The 17,500-nt window shown below is 45.3% G+C and overlaps 2 protein-coding genes across 4 annotated transcripts in view; one reads left to right on the forward strand and one right to left on the reverse strand.

The window, feature by feature from the left end:
* apaf1 (apoptotic peptidase activating factor 1) overlaps positions 1-12,465 on the reverse strand; it is a 29,944-nt gene extending 17,479 nt beyond the window's left edge. Inside the window, exons 1-22 of one of the 3 annotated variants that reach the window (XM_053641270.1) lie at positions 12,309-12,465; positions 11,664-11,803; positions 10,804-10,993; positions 9,547-9,744; positions 8,893-9,082; positions 8,552-8,664; positions 8,219-8,350; positions 6,586-6,824; positions 6,199-6,366; positions 4,348-4,479; positions 3,979-4,092; positions 3,464-3,648; positions 3,242-3,368; positions 3,013-3,138; positions 2,729-2,869; positions 2,422-2,547; positions 2,130-2,279; positions 1,635-1,763; positions 1,226-1,351; positions 989-1,108; positions 686-811; positions 1-13 (exon numbers count right to left, since the gene is read on the reverse strand). The exon at positions 1-13 is cut by the window's left edge and continues 104 nt beyond it. In XM_053641270.1, coding sequence (XP_053497245.1) covers positions 1-13; positions 686-811; positions 989-1,108; positions 1,226-1,351; positions 1,635-1,763; positions 2,130-2,279; positions 2,422-2,547; positions 2,729-2,869; positions 3,013-3,138; positions 3,242-3,368; positions 3,464-3,648; positions 3,979-4,092; positions 4,348-4,479; positions 6,199-6,366; positions 6,586-6,824; positions 8,219-8,350; positions 8,552-8,664; positions 8,893-9,082; positions 9,547-9,744; positions 10,804-10,993; positions 11,664-11,801 — 2,983 coding nt within the window. In that variant the 5' untranslated portion in view covers positions 11,802-11,803; positions 12,309-12,465. Of the gene's footprint in view, positions 14-685; positions 812-988; positions 1,109-1,225; positions 1,352-1,634; positions 1,764-2,129; positions 2,280-2,421; positions 2,548-2,728; positions 2,870-3,012; positions 3,139-3,241; positions 3,369-3,463; positions 3,649-3,978; positions 4,093-4,347; positions 4,480-6,198; positions 6,367-6,585; positions 6,825-8,218; positions 8,351-8,551; positions 8,665-8,892; positions 9,083-9,546; positions 9,745-10,803; positions 10,994-11,663; positions 11,804-12,308 lie in introns of those variants that run through there. The other 2 variants (XM_053641271.1, XM_053641272.1) reach the window with 2 other exon arrangements.
* A 2,432-nt stretch (positions 12,466-14,897) lies between these two features.
* Positions 14,898-17,500, forward strand: part of dnajb9b (DnaJ heat shock protein family (Hsp40) member B9b) — a 2,797-nt gene continuing 194 nt past the window's right edge. Inside the window, exons 1-3 of the mRNA XM_053641273.1 lie at positions 14,898-15,101; positions 15,792-16,022; positions 16,187-17,500. The exon at positions 16,187-17,500 is cut by the window's right edge and continues 194 nt beyond it. Coding sequence (XP_053497248.1) covers positions 14,987-15,101; positions 15,792-16,022; positions 16,187-16,590 — 750 coding nt within the window. The 5' untranslated portion in view covers positions 14,898-14,986 and the 3' untranslated portion in view covers positions 16,591-17,500. The remainder of the gene's footprint in view (positions 15,102-15,791; positions 16,023-16,186) is intronic.

The raw sequence follows: 17,500 nt of genomic DNA on the forward strand, positions 1-17,500 counted from the left end.
TCATTCTTCCTGCCTGCGACGAAGTACACACACACACACACACACCTAGATACACACCAGAACTCCTCATAGAAATGTTGTGGATTTCCATGCACATATAAACACTAAAATAAATAAATAAATAAATAAATAAATAAATAAATAAATAAATGTGTGTATACACTTCCCTCTGCTGGACTTACGAGCTACTGCATACTCACAAGCTACACAGATCACCTTTTCAATTTTTATTTATTATTTTTAAATAAATATAGAGTAGGATTCACGCCTGGATTTTTTATTCCCCTCTTCAACAACAACCAAAAATAAAAAATTAAAAATCCAGATCTTTTTGGCTGATTAAACTGGCGGAGAATAACGCGGTGCCGAGCACAGGATTCTTCAACACGAGCAAGTTATTCAGACTATGACTACTTACACGACTTAACATAAAATCACTGATGTTTGCAACTATGAAACAACAAGATTCAAAAATTAAAAGACTTCAAAAAAAAACATTTTCAGTGTTCTCTGCACAGCGTCGGTATCTACTGAGAGAGAGAGAGAGAGAGAACGACAAAAATAGAAAGAGATACTGTACGTGTGTGTGTGTGTGAGAAAGGAATAAGGAAAACAAAGAGAGATACTGCAGGTGTGTGTGTGTGTGTGTGTGTGTGTGTGTGTGTGTGTGTGTATGTGTGTTTACTTGCACGCTGCCATCCTCCATGCCCAGCGCCACAATAGGCGACTGCCTGCAGATACCCACGCAACGAATCCTCGATTTCTGTGTCGCAGTCTCAAGCAGTACCCTACCCTCTGGGCCCGAACGCACCTCAACACACACACACACAACAAACCCATGGTTATTGGAAGGAAAGCAATGAAAATGCTGGCTATGAATGAGAAAATGCTATAGAATGTGAGAGGGCAGAACATGAGTGTTGAAGCAAGTCAGTGCTCTCTCTTTTTCTCTCTCTCTCTCTCTCTCTCTCTCTCTCTGGTCAGGTACCTGTAGCCTGTTCCGGCTGTCAGCCGTCGCCACCGTAAGGTCCTCCTGACTGAAGAGGACGTCGAAGTCCCTCTTCAGAGCCACGGCTGAAGATGTGTGAACACGCTCGGTCTCCCACAGCTACAGCAAAACACACACACACACACACACACACACACACACACGGAGACAAAATATCAGGCTCAACGGAACGGATTTAGGGACGGAGAGGAGAGGAGAGCGCACACGGGGACTCACTCTGATGGTCTGGTCGTCGGAGGCTGAAAGGAGGAGCGAGCCGTCGGGAGAGAACTGCACGCAAGGCACCCAGCTCAGGTGACCGTTGCATTCGGCCATCTTCTTATTAACCTCAAAGTCCCACAGCTAACACACACACACACACACACACACACAGGTTTAGTGCTCAGAATGTTTTCTATCCCTTTTCGTATGTTTGAATTCATACCAGGAGTGGGCGTGGCCTATAGCACAACCGTTCATACAACATTCGTATTTATTTAGGACGCATCATCTGTTCAGTGTGAATGACACACACACACACACACACACACACACACACACACACTAGACCACATTAAAAGTTCGAAACAGCGGTGTCAGCGACATCGTCAGTGACATCATCAGTGAGCGCCGGATATGAACACACCTCCACAGTGTAGTGCGACAGCGCTAAGGCTAGTAGCTGGCTGTTCGGACACGCCTGGCAGTACTGCACCGTGCTTAGACGGCTTGTTCTGATCTCCAGGAACATGCTCAGGGTCCCTACATCCAATACCTGCAAACACACACACACACACACACGTTAAGAAAAGTGTGAAAAATATTCATTCACATACACACAAGATCATCGACTAAATAAATATCGACTAGCCGCAGGACTTAAATAACAGTTCCTGTTAAACGCCTCGTGTTAAAACACTAAAATAAACTCGTACCGTCAGATCTTTTAATTTCACCCCGTGGGTCGTCCACGTTTAATTTATCACGTTTTAATACCCGACATCAAAGGAAATCTGACGCAAACATCCGGGGTTGGTGGAAAACACGCCCGCTAGAACCTGGCTCCTCCTGCGGTCACGTTATCGCCGTCCAGACGCGAGAGTTTTACACGCGGGCTACGGAATCTAAAACGGTCGCTTACAAACACGGCGTTCTTCGCGGCGCCGATGATGCGCTTGCCGTCGGCTGACCACGTGCTGCACCTGACCGAGACGCTGGCTCCATCGCTCTCCGGAAACAGACCGGTGATGTCGATAGACTTCCACTCGTTCGCAGAGGCCACCTCGAAAAGCTGAAACACACACACACACACACACACACACACACACACACACACACACACACACACACTGTATGGAACAGGCAGTAACAGAGAGGTGGTTTTATTATTAATTAATTTATTTATTTATTTATTTATTGAAATAAAGTCACACCTTCAGCGTTCCATCGTTGGACGAGGTGGCGAGATAGGCGTCGTCTGGAGAGAAGCAACAGTGATTGACGCCGTCGGTGTGTCCGAACATGGTGTTCTGAGACGTCTGCCTGTTCATGTTCCACACCTGCGACAAGAGACAGACTTCTTTCATTAGTTCTTGAAGGGAAAGGACTGTGCGGTGGGTGAAACGCGGACCACGCCGTGGTCATATCCAAGACCTTGGCGCCACGAGAGCATTACTTCCTGTCGAGAAAGCGGTATAAAATGGTCTTTGTGTCAGAAGATCTCGCTCGTCTCCTCCTCACCTTGGTGTTGGTGAATTTGTCGTTGGAGCTGGTGGCCAGCAGGATGCGCCGGGACGTGTTGGTGAACCGACAGTGGTTGATCTGCTCCTCGTGCTCGACGTCAAACGCGCGCACCAGAGTGCCTTTCTCTAAATTCCAGATCTGAACAACACAAACACAAAAACACACGCTTGTTTACCTTGTGATAAAATCGAACGCACGTTTCAGTTAGCGTACATTTACACCAGCCACACCGACAGACAGGAAAGAGGACGAAATGCGAGAAGAACGTCAGGTTATCGTACCTTAACCTTCCTGTCGCTGGAGCAGGTCGCTATCTGACGGTCGTCAGGGGAGAAGGCACAGCACAAAACTTCATCGTCGTGAGCCTGGATCTCCAGGACCTTCTCTCCAGAGGTACTCTTAAACACCTGCAGAGTAAACACACACACACACACACATAAATAAAAAGTTTTTTAAAAAAAATTTTACAAATCACAACCAAAAAATGAAGTCAATCCAGCCTGGTTTTACCCGCAGTGTCTTGCTGGCGCCACACGAGGCGATCTTGCGGCCGTCTGGAGAGAAGCACGCGTAGTAGACCGAGTTCTGGTGAGGGTGCAGCACAAGCCGAGACAGACTCTCCAGACTGCTCTTGTTCCTGAGGTCACAAACCCAGCGCGTAAGTCAGATGGCGTTCAGTATTAAAAACTGGTTTATTGTTATATGGTGTGCGGTCGAGTATGGAAGGCGTACACCCAGTCCACGTATAGCTGCCCCCTGCTGGCCCGGTCCTGCGCCTGCAGTAAAGCCTGCCTGTAGACCTCAGAGGAGTGCGGCTGAGCCAGGGCCAGCTGCACCACGTCAGGGAACGGCCTCTGCTCCAGCTGATGACCATTCAAAGACAGGAACTCCTGAAACTGCAGCCTCACCTCGCTGTTCTGAAGAGCACAAACACAAAGACGAGGACGAGTCTTAAACACGCCGAAGAGGCTCTCGAGGTTAACCCATCGTGTCCTGAGGAGGACTGGAAGGATTTCATCCCAGACGTCATGAAGACGTTCCCACCATTCAACTTCTTTTAATTCCCAAACGTCTCGTTTACGACTCGCCGTCGCCGCTACGGCGTTCGTGGTCGAGCGTTGCGTAATAATACGCCGTCAACCACCGTTACCGGCGGCGCTCACATTTTAAAACCATCAGCACAGGGCCCTCGTGTAAACACGGATACCGGTGAAATTTAAATGCTGTAAAGTGAGATAGGACAATACCTCTTTGTCGAGAATGTCCCCGTGCTCCACGTAATCGTTGATTAAGTGGGCGGATCCCATTACCCGAGCCTTATTTTTCACCCAGTCGAGTGAAAACATGAGGGAATAAAGCTCCTGGGAAGGAAAAGAGACAGATTAACACTGGATGATTTGGAATAAAGGCATCGCAGCGGTAAAGTACAGCGGTGTAAGTGCAATCTGTCCTTTCTATCGAGTGTGAAGACAGGAGATATAAACACAGAGCGTGTTTCAACTTCATATGACGACGTAAAGAAGAAATAAACGATTTGTCTCCGATACGTCCTGCTGATTTATAACTATTAAAGGGGTAAAAGTGTGTATTCTATGTGCGGCAGGTACACAAGTTACCTTGGACAGGCCCGCTCGTGCCATGTGATGCGGCAAGAAACGATACCAATATAATCCTTCCACGTCTGCTGAAAGGGGCGGGAGTTTACCGTATGCTTTCTGGTACTGACAGACCACTTTACTATGAAGCTCCTGCGTGAGACAAGAGAAGGAAAGTAATCACTGTTCAAGATGGATGTTAGAGAGGGGTGGATGGATGGATGTTAGAGATGGATGTTAGTTAGAGAGGGATGGATGGATGTTAGAGAGGGATGGATGTTAGAGAGGGATGGATGGATGTTAGCGATGGACGGATGTTAGCGATGGACGGATGGATGTTAAAGAGGGATGGATGGATGTTAGAGAGGGAAGGATGGATGTTAGAGAGGGAAGGATGTTAGAGAGGAATGGATGGATGTTAGAGAAGGATGTATGTTACAGATGGATGTTAGTTAGAGAGGGATGGATGGATGTTGGCGATGGATGGATGGATGGATGTTAGCGATGGACGGATGTTGGAGAGGGACGGATGTTGGAGAGGGACGGATGTTGGAGAGGGACGGATGGATGGATGGATGGATGTTAGAGAGGGAAGGATGGATGTTAGAGAAGGATGGATGTTAGAGATGGATGGATGTTAGAGATGGATGGATGTTAGAGGGATGGATGGATGTTAGAGGGATTTATGGACGGATGTTAGAGAGGGACGGATGTTAGAGAGGGACGGATGTTAGAGAGGGACGGATGGATGTTAGCGATGGATGGATGGATGTTAGAGAGGGACAGATGGATGTTAGAGAGGGACGGATGGATGTTAGAGAGGGATGGATGGATGTTAGAGAGGGATGGATGGATGTTAGAGAGGGATGGATGGATGTTAGAGAGGGATGGATGGATGTTAGAGAGGGATGGATGGATGGATGAATGTTAGAGAGGGATGTTAGTTAGAGATGGATGGATGGATGTTAGGGAGGGATGGATGTTAGAGAGAGAGGGATGGATGTTAGAGAGGGATGATGGATGTATGGATGGATGGATGTATGGATGGATGGATGTTAGAGAGGGATGGATGTTAGAGAGGGATGGATGTTAGAGAGGGATGGATTGATGTTAGAGAGCGATGTTAGTTAGAGAGGGAGGGATGGATGTTAGGGATGGCTGTATGTTAGAGATGGATGGATGTTAGAGAGAGAGGGATGGATGGATGGATGTTAGGGAGGGATGGATGTTAGAGAGGGATGGATGGAAGTTAGAGAGGGATGATGTATGGATGGATGGACGTTAGGGAGGGATGGATGTTAGAGAGGGATGATGTATGGATGGATGGATGTTAGGGAGGGATGGATGTTAGGGAGGGATGGATGGATGTTAGAGAGGGATGGATGTTAAAGAGGGATGATGTATGGATGGATGGATGTTAGAGAGGGATGGATGGAAGTTAGAGAGGGATGGATGTTAAAGAGGGATGATGTATGGAGGGATGGATGTTAGAGAGGGATGGATGTTAGAGAGGGATGGATGGATGGATGTTAGAGAGGGATGATGTATGGAGGGATGGATGTATGGATGGATGGATGTTAGGGAGGGATGGATGTTAGGGAGGGATGGATGTTAGGGAGGGATGGATGGATGTTAGAGAGGGATGATGGATGTATGGATGGATGGATGTATGGATGGATGGATGTTAGAGAGGGATGGATGTTAAAGAGGGATGATGTATGGATGGATGGATGTTAGAGAGGGATGGATGTTAGAGAGGGATGGATGGATGTTAGAGAGGGATGGATGGATGTTAGAGAGGGATGATGGATGTATGGATGGATGGATGTATGGATGGATGGATCTGGGAGTACAGTGATGCTGCGCGCTCACCGCTAACTGACTGCGGTTTTGCTCTGTCAGGAAGTCAAGCTGCAGGTCGTGCAGGAAGTAGAGATACGGCCGCTGGTTACGATCCCAAAACAACAAAGATTTATTCACAAACTCCTGGAGGACTTCTTCCACCTCCTCCAGCTCGAGACCCCACACCACAGAAAGCACCTGTAATCACAAACCACACCGAACTTCACCCTAATGAGGGAACATTCGTTCATTTACTCACCTTCAGTAACCGCTTTACCGTGCGGGGCTCCACCCCCCGCCCCCCGCCCCCTGCCCCCCCACCCCCAGCTCCTAAACACGACGGTTTTCTGCTCTCTTGAATGTTCGAGTAAAGTGTAAATTCATCGTCAACGTGCAGATGTTACGTCACAAGCTGACCTTGGCAGGAACTTTGACATCTTTCTCCAGCACGCTCAGATCTTTGTAGAGCTCTCGGTGTTCTTCTTCGAGGACCTGCAGACTTGCATCCATGGCCTGGTCCAGGGCCTCGTAGTCATAAGAGGAAGACTTGCGTATGCGCTTGAATCTCTTCTTCCTCAGCTGCTCCAGGTAGTAGCCCCAGCGGTCAGGAAAATCTCTGAGCAGTGCCCCAATCAGAGATATGACCAGAGGAGAGCCTGGGAAAGACAAATGCACTGATCATTAAAGTCCAAAAATATCTCAACATCTTCAGATATAAAAGGTATCAATCAATCAACTATTAGCTCAAAAGCGAACAGTACATCTAATCCATAATAATACATAATGCAATGCTTATGCAGTCAACTCCAGTATTGCTGGAACCTCTCTTAAAAAAATATTATGAAAACATGTCTTCGTGGTTAATTAGCTCAAACAATCATCTTCAATTATTGAAGGAAAAAAAGCAGCTATCCAACACCATCTGGCACTGTGTGAAAAAGTAATTGCCCCCTTAGTTACTCAATCAAATCATTAACCAAATTACTAAGGCTCTGGGACTTCAGCGAACTACCGTGAGAGTTATTATCTCCACGTAGAGAAAACCCTGGAACAGAAGTGGTCAGCGTGCCAAAATTCCTGCAAGGGCGCATCGGCGACTCATCCAGGACGCCAGAAAAGAACCCAAACGAACATCTAAGAACCTGCAGGTCTCACTCGTCTCACATAAGTCAACGTTCCCGATTCCTCCATTTCGAAAGAGACTGGGGAAAAAAAAAAAAAAAAAAAAAAAAAAAAAAAAGGGATCCACGAGAGAGTTGCAGGGTAAACACACCACTGCTAAACAAGAGGAACATAAAGGCTCATCTCAAATTTCCCCCCCAAAAAAAACCAAAAAAAAATAAACCAAAAAACTTTCAATGATCCTCAAGCCTTTTGTTCTGTGGACTCATGAATTGAAAGTGGAACTTTTTGGAAGACATTGGTCCTGCTGTAAAGCGAACACAGCATTCCACAATAAGAACATCATACCAATAGTGAAACATGGTGGTGGTAGTGTGGTGGTGTGAGGATGCTTCGCTGCTTCAAGACCTGGGAGATTTGCCATAGTTGATCTGAAGCTCAAACGCAGCTGGGTTGTACAGCGAGATAACGCTCCAAAGTCCAGGAGCAGAAGCGCAAGTCCACCACTGAATGGCTCGGAAGAAGCAAAATTATAATTCTGGAGTGGTTGAGGTGTTGTGACGGGACCTGAAACGGGCAGCTCGTGCTCGGAAGTCCTCCAATGTGCCTGACTTAAAGTGATAACACAAAGAAGAGTGGGCCAAAACTTCTCCACAACGCTGTGAAAGATTACCGGAAGTGTTTGGTCGCAGCTGTTGCTGCTAAAGGTGGCACAAGTAGGTATTACGTTTATTTAAAGTTTCAATGCTAATAATAATAATAATTTAAAAAACAACAACAACATTTTAAATGACGTTGTATGAGGATGTGACACTATGGAGTGTGACAAATGTGCAAAAATACTGGAAATCCAGAAGGGAGGGGTGCAAATACTTTTCCGTGGCCCTCTATGTTTAAATGCCTGAAACCTTTGTTGTATGTACAATACCTTTGCATTCTTTCACAATGCTGCGAGCTTCCTCCGGAAGATTCTGAGATTTCCCGTTGACATACAGAGCGAGAATTTCCAGAGCTTTCTCGTCGTCTAGACCGCTCTCAACAGGCACCTTGAACCTGTGACCTACAGACACATAGTTTAAATAACACACACACACACACACACACACACACACACACACAAAGAATTTCAATACCTTATCTCTGGATCACAGAGCTATTCGTTTGTTTATGCTTCCTATGCATTTTGAATCATGAAAACATTCAAATAAAATAATAATAATAATAATAATAATAATAAAAGAATAGGAAAACATTAACCCACCGCTCACGGAGTCTGTCAGACTGCTGTTCCTAGTGGTAAAGAGCACTCGGCACTGGATATCAAAAGCCCTGAGAGTGTAACTGTCCCACACGTCGTCCAGGATCAGCAGAGACCTGCGACGCAATCACAAGTGTGGTAATGAAGAATGAGGCTTTCAGCTCACTGAAACGGACTGGGTCCAGGCTCGTGCGATATAACGCCATTACATCGCCACAATATCCGGTGGCGTTCATCACTGGTTATATTATATTACCGAACCTGCCGACCTTTACGCATTTTACGTAGGATTTTCACTTTTGGAGATGATCAGGGTGTGTGATGTCTGGAATTCCGAGACACACCTGGGAAATCTGCGCAGCATGAGGAAGCGCAAGCGCTCTTTGGCCTCCTCGACTGAGCTGGGCGGCCTGGAGCACGCTTCTGAACTCTGACCCTGCTCCAGCCTAAAGCACAGAGACTGCATCCTCACCAGGAGGTCTGCTTTCTCACACTGCCCAACTGACAGCCAGTGAACTCCATCAGGAAAACACTCTACACACAAGAGAGAGAGACAGAGAGGGAGCGAGAGAGAGAGAGAGCGAGAGAGAGCGAGAGAGAGCGAGAGAGAGAGCGAGAGGGAGAGAGAGAGAGAGAGAGAGAGGGAGAGCGAGAGAGAGAGGGAGAGCGAGAGAGAGAGCGAGAGCGAGAGAGAGAGCGAGAGCGAGAGAGAGAGCGGGAGAGCGAGAGAGCGGGAGAGCGAGAGAGAGGGAGAGCGAGAGAGAGGGAGAGAGAGCTGCGTGTCACTGGCAAATGAAATCAATCTACATTTTAATAAGACGGATAACATTCCTCTGCCGTTAATGTTAATGCTGGTAATTTAATCTTTTACCTTTTATGGAGTTTTGTGGGCGTCACTGAATGCAAATGAGCTGTGGTGTGCACGCCCTTTTTTACGGTTTACGAGTACGAAATAAACTGGCGTCAATATAAATCGAATAAATAAACCTAGAGCATACCTTTGATCAGCACCCGATCTCTCACGGCCTCGGCGGCGATCACGGACTTCCCCGATCCGGCCATGCCGAACACGGTGACCCATCCGGCAGCGTTCTGCAGCCGGCTCAGCTTCTCCCGGAGCAGGTTAAGCAGAACGGGACGGTTCACAAACACCATGGGCCTCTGGGGCACGCCGCCCTCACTCAGGATCACCTGCACTGAAATTAAACCGCGCGTAAATCAGACTTTACCGCACAACGGTCGAAAGCCTACAACTGAAGTGTAGAAAAAAAAATCACTGAGTGGGCCAAACAGGAAAATCCCGCATAAACATAAACTTTTCAAAGATTTAGAAGATTTAGATTGGCTATGTGCCATAATTAGGAGTTAATTGGGCATGCACTTGTGGCTGTGAAATCAAGTGTCTTCTTGCCCTTGAATCCTGAGACTACACAGGAAGGACGCACAAACTGACTCCCAATGATGAACAAACTTTGGTCCCGAACTGAACCCCAAGACAACAACCTGACTTGGGAGAATGAGGTACCAAAGAATGTAACACTATTAAAGAGAATCCTACATCACCATGTCCAGTCAAGCGAGGATGAAGCTCTTGCTCAAAGACCAGAACAGTATAATTTAAAAAAAAAAAAAAAAAAAAGCCAGACTGAAGTTTCAGGAGCTCACCAGCCTTGTGGAGGAGTGTTCTCTGGTCAGATGAAACAAACTCAAGCTGTCAAGCCATAATAATCAGCGCTATGGCTTTGAATCTAAACACCACCATCCCAACTGTGACGCATGGTGGTGGCAGCGCCACGTCGTGGGGGTGTTTTGCTGGAAAAGGGACTGACGGAGGATTATCTAGAAATACTGACGCAACACCTCAAGACATCTGCGGGGGGGGGGGGGATGTCTTGAGGGGGATGACCTCCAACAAATACTAACAGACGAATGTGTATGTAAACTTTTGACAGACTGAAAATCCGACATAGGAAATAAATCTGCAGCTTTGATAATATTTTGAAATGAGCTCTTATGGAAATCAAGTAAATGCCCTAACTGACCCGACACAGGAAGTACAGGAAACATGTGCAGCCATGACGAAAAATACCTATTGAACGTCTTCAGCCGTTGGTCTCTCTAAAACCCAAAAACCCACACTACCCGTTTTCACCTCTCAAAGTAAGATATGAAGAAGATATATATATATATATATATATATATTTTACACACACACACACAGTGTAAAAGAAAGGGGGCAGTTATATGTGGTTTACCCGAGGAAGAGATCCCATTGAAGTTGTTCTTTTCCACTTCGGGACTGAGCTGTGGCAGGTCACTGTGAAGCAGAGCGGCCAGGTCTCCGTACTGCTCTCGGATCAGCGCGTTGTAGAAGGAGATGTACGCCCTGTTGTCTTTGCACAGCAGTATCTCCAACAGTGCTGCTGCCTGCTCCTTCCTGGTGAGCTGCACATACACAAAGCGTGGGATTTTAAAGAGACTGTACGTGTTGCTCAGCAAAACCGATCAATCTTTTAACTTCAAAGGCATTTAAGTCCTGTATCTACGTCGTTTAAAAATAAGCTTCCACTCCACACCAGCTCTCGCTTTTTTTACTCTAAAGATCGATGTTAGACGACGTTTTACAAGTAAAAGTACTCCGTCAACTATTTAGAGTAAAAAACGACAATAAAAACAAAACATCACATTAAGAAACTTGAGATAATTGAAATAAGCTTTGGGATTTCTCCAGATTTCAGTGACTGTCACATGACCGTACTAAGCGTCATGTCGTAATATCGCACACGCCCCATGGAATGGGGAAGAAATTCGAAGCTTTCTCATGCATGTTGATGGATCTAAAGCGAATACTTGTAGAAGTGCTGTTGGGTTTTACTGCTGATTCTGGGAGCAGCCATGTTGATTTGGTGTCGCTTGCTGAACTCAGGGTTGAGGAGACTGTCCTGACTGCTTAAGTAGGAATTCCGAGTTTATTCGATACACACAGTACACATTAGAGTGTAGTATAGACGCTTTTAACCTGTACGCTGCGTCTGTGTGAGTGTCAACACAAGGAAAATATTATTGCTACTCCTTACATATACATGTATACGAAGCAAACCCTGGCAGGACAGACCTTACTGTGCACCCGGTCCTCCTCATCTCTAGTCAGGATCCCATCGCTGATCATGTGGTCCATGAGGTAGGAAGCCTTGATGTCCTGCTCCAGGGTCGTCCTGGAGCGCAGCAATCGGCTGCGAGCCCGCTCCTCCATCTCTACACACACACATACATATACATATACATTATATATATTATACATACACATATATATATATATATATATATATATATATATATATATATATATAGATAGATAGATAGATAGATATATAGATATATATAGATATAGATATAGATATAGATATAGATACACACACACATGATTTTTGAGTAGTTGAGATTTGGTTTATGAACATAATAATATGAGTCTCTAGCTGATACTATTTAAAGATCTACATGTTGTTGGAGTTTGAGCTTAAAGTCCTTTAAAGCAGTTACACAGGATCACAACTTTTAATATGGCTACTGGTTTAAATACATGACTTTTCTTGACAGACAGAGTCCAGTTTGAGAGGCACTGCTGTAGCAGGCCATGAGGATATCAGGTGTAAACACTTCACACAGCTCAGTAAGGAACAACACTTCTGTAAAGAAGTACGATGACTGCCGAGTTCCCTACACTGCCACAGCCCTGGCGTGGAAAAAAAAAGACACTCACCAATCTTCTCCTTTCCTACACCATCAACACAATACTCAAGTCTCCTTTTATTCTCCTCGGTGTGCTGTCTAACCCAGTTTAATCAAACCCGATGTACCGTCGTTACCACACCGACAGCGCCTACTCATCTACTTCCGCGTTTCTAACGAAAACAACTCTGTAGTAGCCAATAGAAATGCGCGCTGTGGTCAGGTGACTGTGCGAGGCCACGCCTTGCATGTCTACAGTAACGAGGCAGTTTATGGGTTTGGGTAGGTGTACACTCGTTGTTTTACGAGTTTCTGTGGAGTGAAATTGAGTGTCTGCAGAACCTGAACCTGAATGTGTAATGCTCGGAATAAAACAGCGCGCATGAACGTGATGTTTGGGAATTTTTTTATTTTTTTTTAAGGTAAAAAAAAAAAAATCTTCTTCAGGTTATAAAAATTCACCTACAAAATTCTAGCTGTCGGAAATTGAGGTTCAAAAACATTTAGGCAAAAAGAAAGAAAGAAAGAAAGAAAGAAATTCGAAAGAAAAAGAGCAAATGAGACAGGAGCTAATCAAAAACATTCCCAGCCAATCACAACACACCTGCGAGTTCATGGGGCGGGGCTTTGTTTCAGCTATTAGTCAGCAGTATTTCGCAATCGGTAGTTTGTGTCATAATTACAGGGGACTTTTTTGTGGGACTGTTTCAATAAATGTTTCACACACACATCTATCTATAGATCAGAATTTCAGCTTTCATTTCCTGATATGTACATCTACTTTTTGTTTGAACCCACCCATTTTTTCAAGTGACCAAGAATATTGGAACATGTGACTGATGGGTGTTTCTTGTTGCACAGGTTGTTGCCCTGTTGCTCTGAGACATTGGTTTCACCTCTGAAGGCTGCGTTTGTTGTTAAAAATATCAGAGCCATTGCACAAGCAAAACAACAACTTGGAATGTCCTGAAAACCACCGGTGTTCGAACAGGTTGGCCAAGCAAAACAACAACAGCTGTTGACAGAACCATTGTGAGAGCTGTGAAGAAAAAACAAAAACAACAGTCAGTGACATCACCAACAACCTTCACAGGATAGGGGTGAAGATATCACAATCCACCGTTCGAAGAAGACTTTGAGAGCAGAAATCATACCACAAGATGCAAACCACTCACCAGCAGTAAGAATCAGAAAGCCAGATTGGAATTCACAAGATGAGCCACAAAAGTCCTGAAACCAAGATTATTATCCACAAAAGTGATGGAAAGCCAAAGTGTGGAGAAAGAAAGGATCTTCTCATGATCCAAAACATACAAACTCAGTAAGGAACAACACCTGCATGGTGCCATGCACACTGGAGGTAGTTTCATGATTGGCTTCGGGCTTGCATGGCTGTTTCTGGAACATTCCCACTAGTCTTTATTGGTGATGTAACTCATGATGGAGCAGCAGAATGAATTCAGAAGCTTACAGGAATATTTTGTCTGACAATTTACAGAGAAATGCACTCAAATTAATCAGGAGGAACTTCATCATGCAGCAAGACAATAATAAACACACTGCCACCTCAACACAGGACTTCATCAGGGGGGAAAAGTGGAAGGTTCTAGACTGGACAAGTCAATCACCAGACCTTAACAAACCCAACTGAGCAGCATTTCACCTCCTGAAGAGGAGACTGAAGGGAGAAACTTTCTGAAACAAACAACTGAAAGAGGCTGCAGTAAAATTCTGGAAAAGGAACACAACAGAAGAAACCAGCAATTTGGCTATGTCAGTGAGTCACAGGCTTGATGCAGTTATTGCAAAGCAAGAGATCCATCCATACATCTTCTATACCACTTATCCTTCCCGGTCGCGGGGAACCTGAAGCCTATACCAGGGAGCATCGGGCACAAGGCGGGGTACACCCTGGATGGGGTTCCCGTCCATCGCAGGGCTCAATCACACACACACTCACACACCCATTCATACACTACAAACACTTTGGACATGCCAATCAGCCTACCACACATGTCTTTGGACTGGGGGAGGAAACCGGAGTACCCGGAGAAGAACGTGCACACACAGGGCATGAATCCACCAACCCGACCAACCCTGGCGGTGTGAAGCCAACGTGCTAACCACTAAACCACTAAGCCACAAAGCAGAGATATGCAACCAAATATTAGGTGTTATTTACTTTAAGACTTGTCTGTTCCCACACATTTGCTCTACACGTTTGTTCTAAGTTTTTTTTAAATATATCTAGATAATATATCAGGGAATGAAAGCTGAAATTCTGCTCTATCCTCTCATATTCATCTTTTTATCTCAAACCTAAAGTGTATAGCAAAAACAAAGTAATTGGCATAGATAGATAGATAATGTTTAATTAACTTTCTTTGTTGAAAAGAAACATTAACTCTCTTTGACTAACATTCTTTGTTGAATTGTATCAAAGCTTATTGTTTAGTTGTCTTTTTTAGTGCTTTCTACACTTAAACAGCACAGTAACCCGACATTTGGCCTTTCAGCAGTTTCAGTTAGCAGGTTGTTGTTTTGAACTGAAACCAGCAGCGGCCTCAGGAGTGGAGCTGACGTCAGAGCTGAGCAGGTCCACGCGCTCAAGGCCTAAACCAATCACAAAGAGGAGAGTCGCATAATGTCACAACGAACCAATCACAGTGCGAGTCGTGGGCCTCGCGTTTTCTTCAGTGTCGTACTGGAATGTCGCGTCAACGAAAACCTGAAAAAAAAAAAAAAAAAAAACGAGTAGGGTGTGCAGTCAGCACTCAGCTGTTCTCTCAGCGTTATCCTTCAGCTTCACCTCAGCACACAGCGGGTAAGTCTTTTAAATACGTGTTTACTTATTCACTCCGTCATAAACTACAGTGCCATTTCTCGTATCGCAGTTTTGAGATGTTATAACGTAAACAGTCACATAAACTGTTTAAAAATCCAAAATTCATGGTTGCAGGAAAAACCCCGCTTAATAAGGACAATCTGCATGAATCCGGATAAAAGAACTCTGACATCTAATCTAACCTAGTTAGATTAAAACGACTTTAACACACCATACACATCTATATTGTGCAGGAGCTCGAAACTCAAAAGAGTCGATTCTGCGATTCCAGGCTGGTGTGAATCGAGAGTCGACTCCAACGATTCGGAGTCGATTCTGCAGACTGAGTCGATGAGTTGAGAGTAGTCTCTCACAGTGGAGTGGCTTTATTGTTTTATGCTGTATTTCTTGTCGACCTTGTCAGTGTACGTCTTTTCTAAAAGGTCTGTCGTCTAAACAACACCATCTTATAACCTTTAGTAAGGATTTCTAATAATTGTTATTTTGACCACAGAGTATTAGTTTAAATACATTCTCCGAGAAGATGACGGACTAAAGACCATGATCCTTTAAAACACATCTTAAATAATAAACTCCTATTTGTGTTCAAATGCATAAAAATGTGTGTGTGAGAGACATTTAAGTGTGTGTACTAACTGTTAACCAACATCATTTCCTTCCTGTTTACAGTCGTGAGCACAGCCATGGCCACAACCCAGTCAGTGTTCGCTGTAGCTGTGTGCGTCCTGATGATCACTGAAATAATCTTGGCCCAGAAAGATTACTACGAAATCCTGGGCGTTCCCAAAGACGCCTCTGAGCGCCAGATCAAGAAAGCCTTCCACAAACTGGCCATGAAGTATCACCCAGACAAGAACAAAAGCCCGGACGCAGAGGCACAGTTCAGGGAGATTGCCGAGGGTGCGTTTAATTTCCTGCTCTGTTCATGTAACTCACCTTTCCAGCAATGTCCAGTTCGTACTTAAAGCACTTTTGAGAAATGATTCCTTTGCGTTAGAAATAAGCTGAACCGAGTATGCAGGTATTCCATTTTGAGCGTTAACCGACCTTCTTTTGTCCCTCAGCTTACGAGACGCTGTCCGACGCAAAGAGGAGGCGGGAGTATGATCAGATGAGGAGCAGCCGGTTCTCCGGAGAGGGCGCGCGAGGAACCAGGGGTGATCAGTTCCGTCAACCGTTCAGCTTTAATTTCGAGGACATGTTCAGAGACTTTGATGTTTTCGGCCAGCCGACACACTCCCAGCATAAAAGGCATTTCGAGAGCCACTTTCAAGCCCACGAAGAGGCGCACAGAAGAAACTTCCGGAACTCTTTCGGCGGTGACCCGTTCGATATGTTTTCGGACTTCTTCACGTTCGACGGACACTCGGACGGCGGCGAGTTTCACGGCTCGGCCGGCCGGCAGCGCTGCCACACGGTCACCCAGCGCAGAGGAAACATGGTGACCACGTACACCAAGTGCTCCTGATGCTCCTTTTCCTGCGCTAACGTGGAGGAATACTTTAGTTTTGACGTTTAATTAAATTTCTTGCTGATGCTTACTGTCATGACTGAATCAGATTCTGTGACATGAACGCTCGGAGCAGAGTAAAGCTCCCGACTTCACACGCTTTAAACGAAGGGCTTAAATGCAGGCTTTTATCAAATAATAAATAAATAAATAAATCTAAACACCTAAGCTGGATAGGTTGAGAGGTTTCACACACCCGGCTTCACGCCCGCAAACACGTCACTTAGGGTCAGGGAGTCAGCGTTGTGATTGAACCTCTCGAGTACGACGCAGACGAATCTTAAAAACTCATGTATTGACTTCACACGCTTTCCAAATACAAAAACCTCGGGAGTTGCACGGCGCTTAAAAACGAAGCTCGATTGTCGGCTCGCGTGTCTTCCCTGTGCTCGCGCACAACGCTGACGCTGAGCAGTCCTCGCACTTTTCCCTTGCTCACAGGCGCACCAGAATAGAAATCATCAAACCCCCGTTTTATCCATAATACCCTTCAGCTGTGGAGCTGGGAGCATTATCCTGTATAATGTGCAATAATTACACGCGTCTTCTGTTCTGTTTGGGAAACCTGTCGGGTGACCTACGACCACGCAGCCCGGTCCGTCCCTCAGGGTTAACAGCCGTTTTCAGCGGATTATTTTCATCTTAATTATTTTCATAAACACCGCATTTGCATGTGGTTTGGATGCAAAGTAACTCATTCAAGTCTTTATCAGATTGTCTCTGGGTTTTGTTTTTTTTGAAAATGGCAAAACAAACAGGTTGTCGACGGTACGATTGTGTTTTGGTGGTTTATTAAAGGAAACTGTAAAGACCCTTTTGGTTTAATATGATGGAGCTTCACAGGAGTTTTATTTTCGATCCGTTACCT

This window comes from Ictalurus furcatus, chromosome 14 (assembly GCF_023375685.1).
Source record: "Ictalurus furcatus strain D&B chromosome 14, Billie_1.0, whole genome shotgun sequence".
NCBI classification, from domain to species: Eukaryota; Metazoa; Chordata; class Actinopteri; order Siluriformes; family Ictaluridae; genus Ictalurus; species Ictalurus furcatus.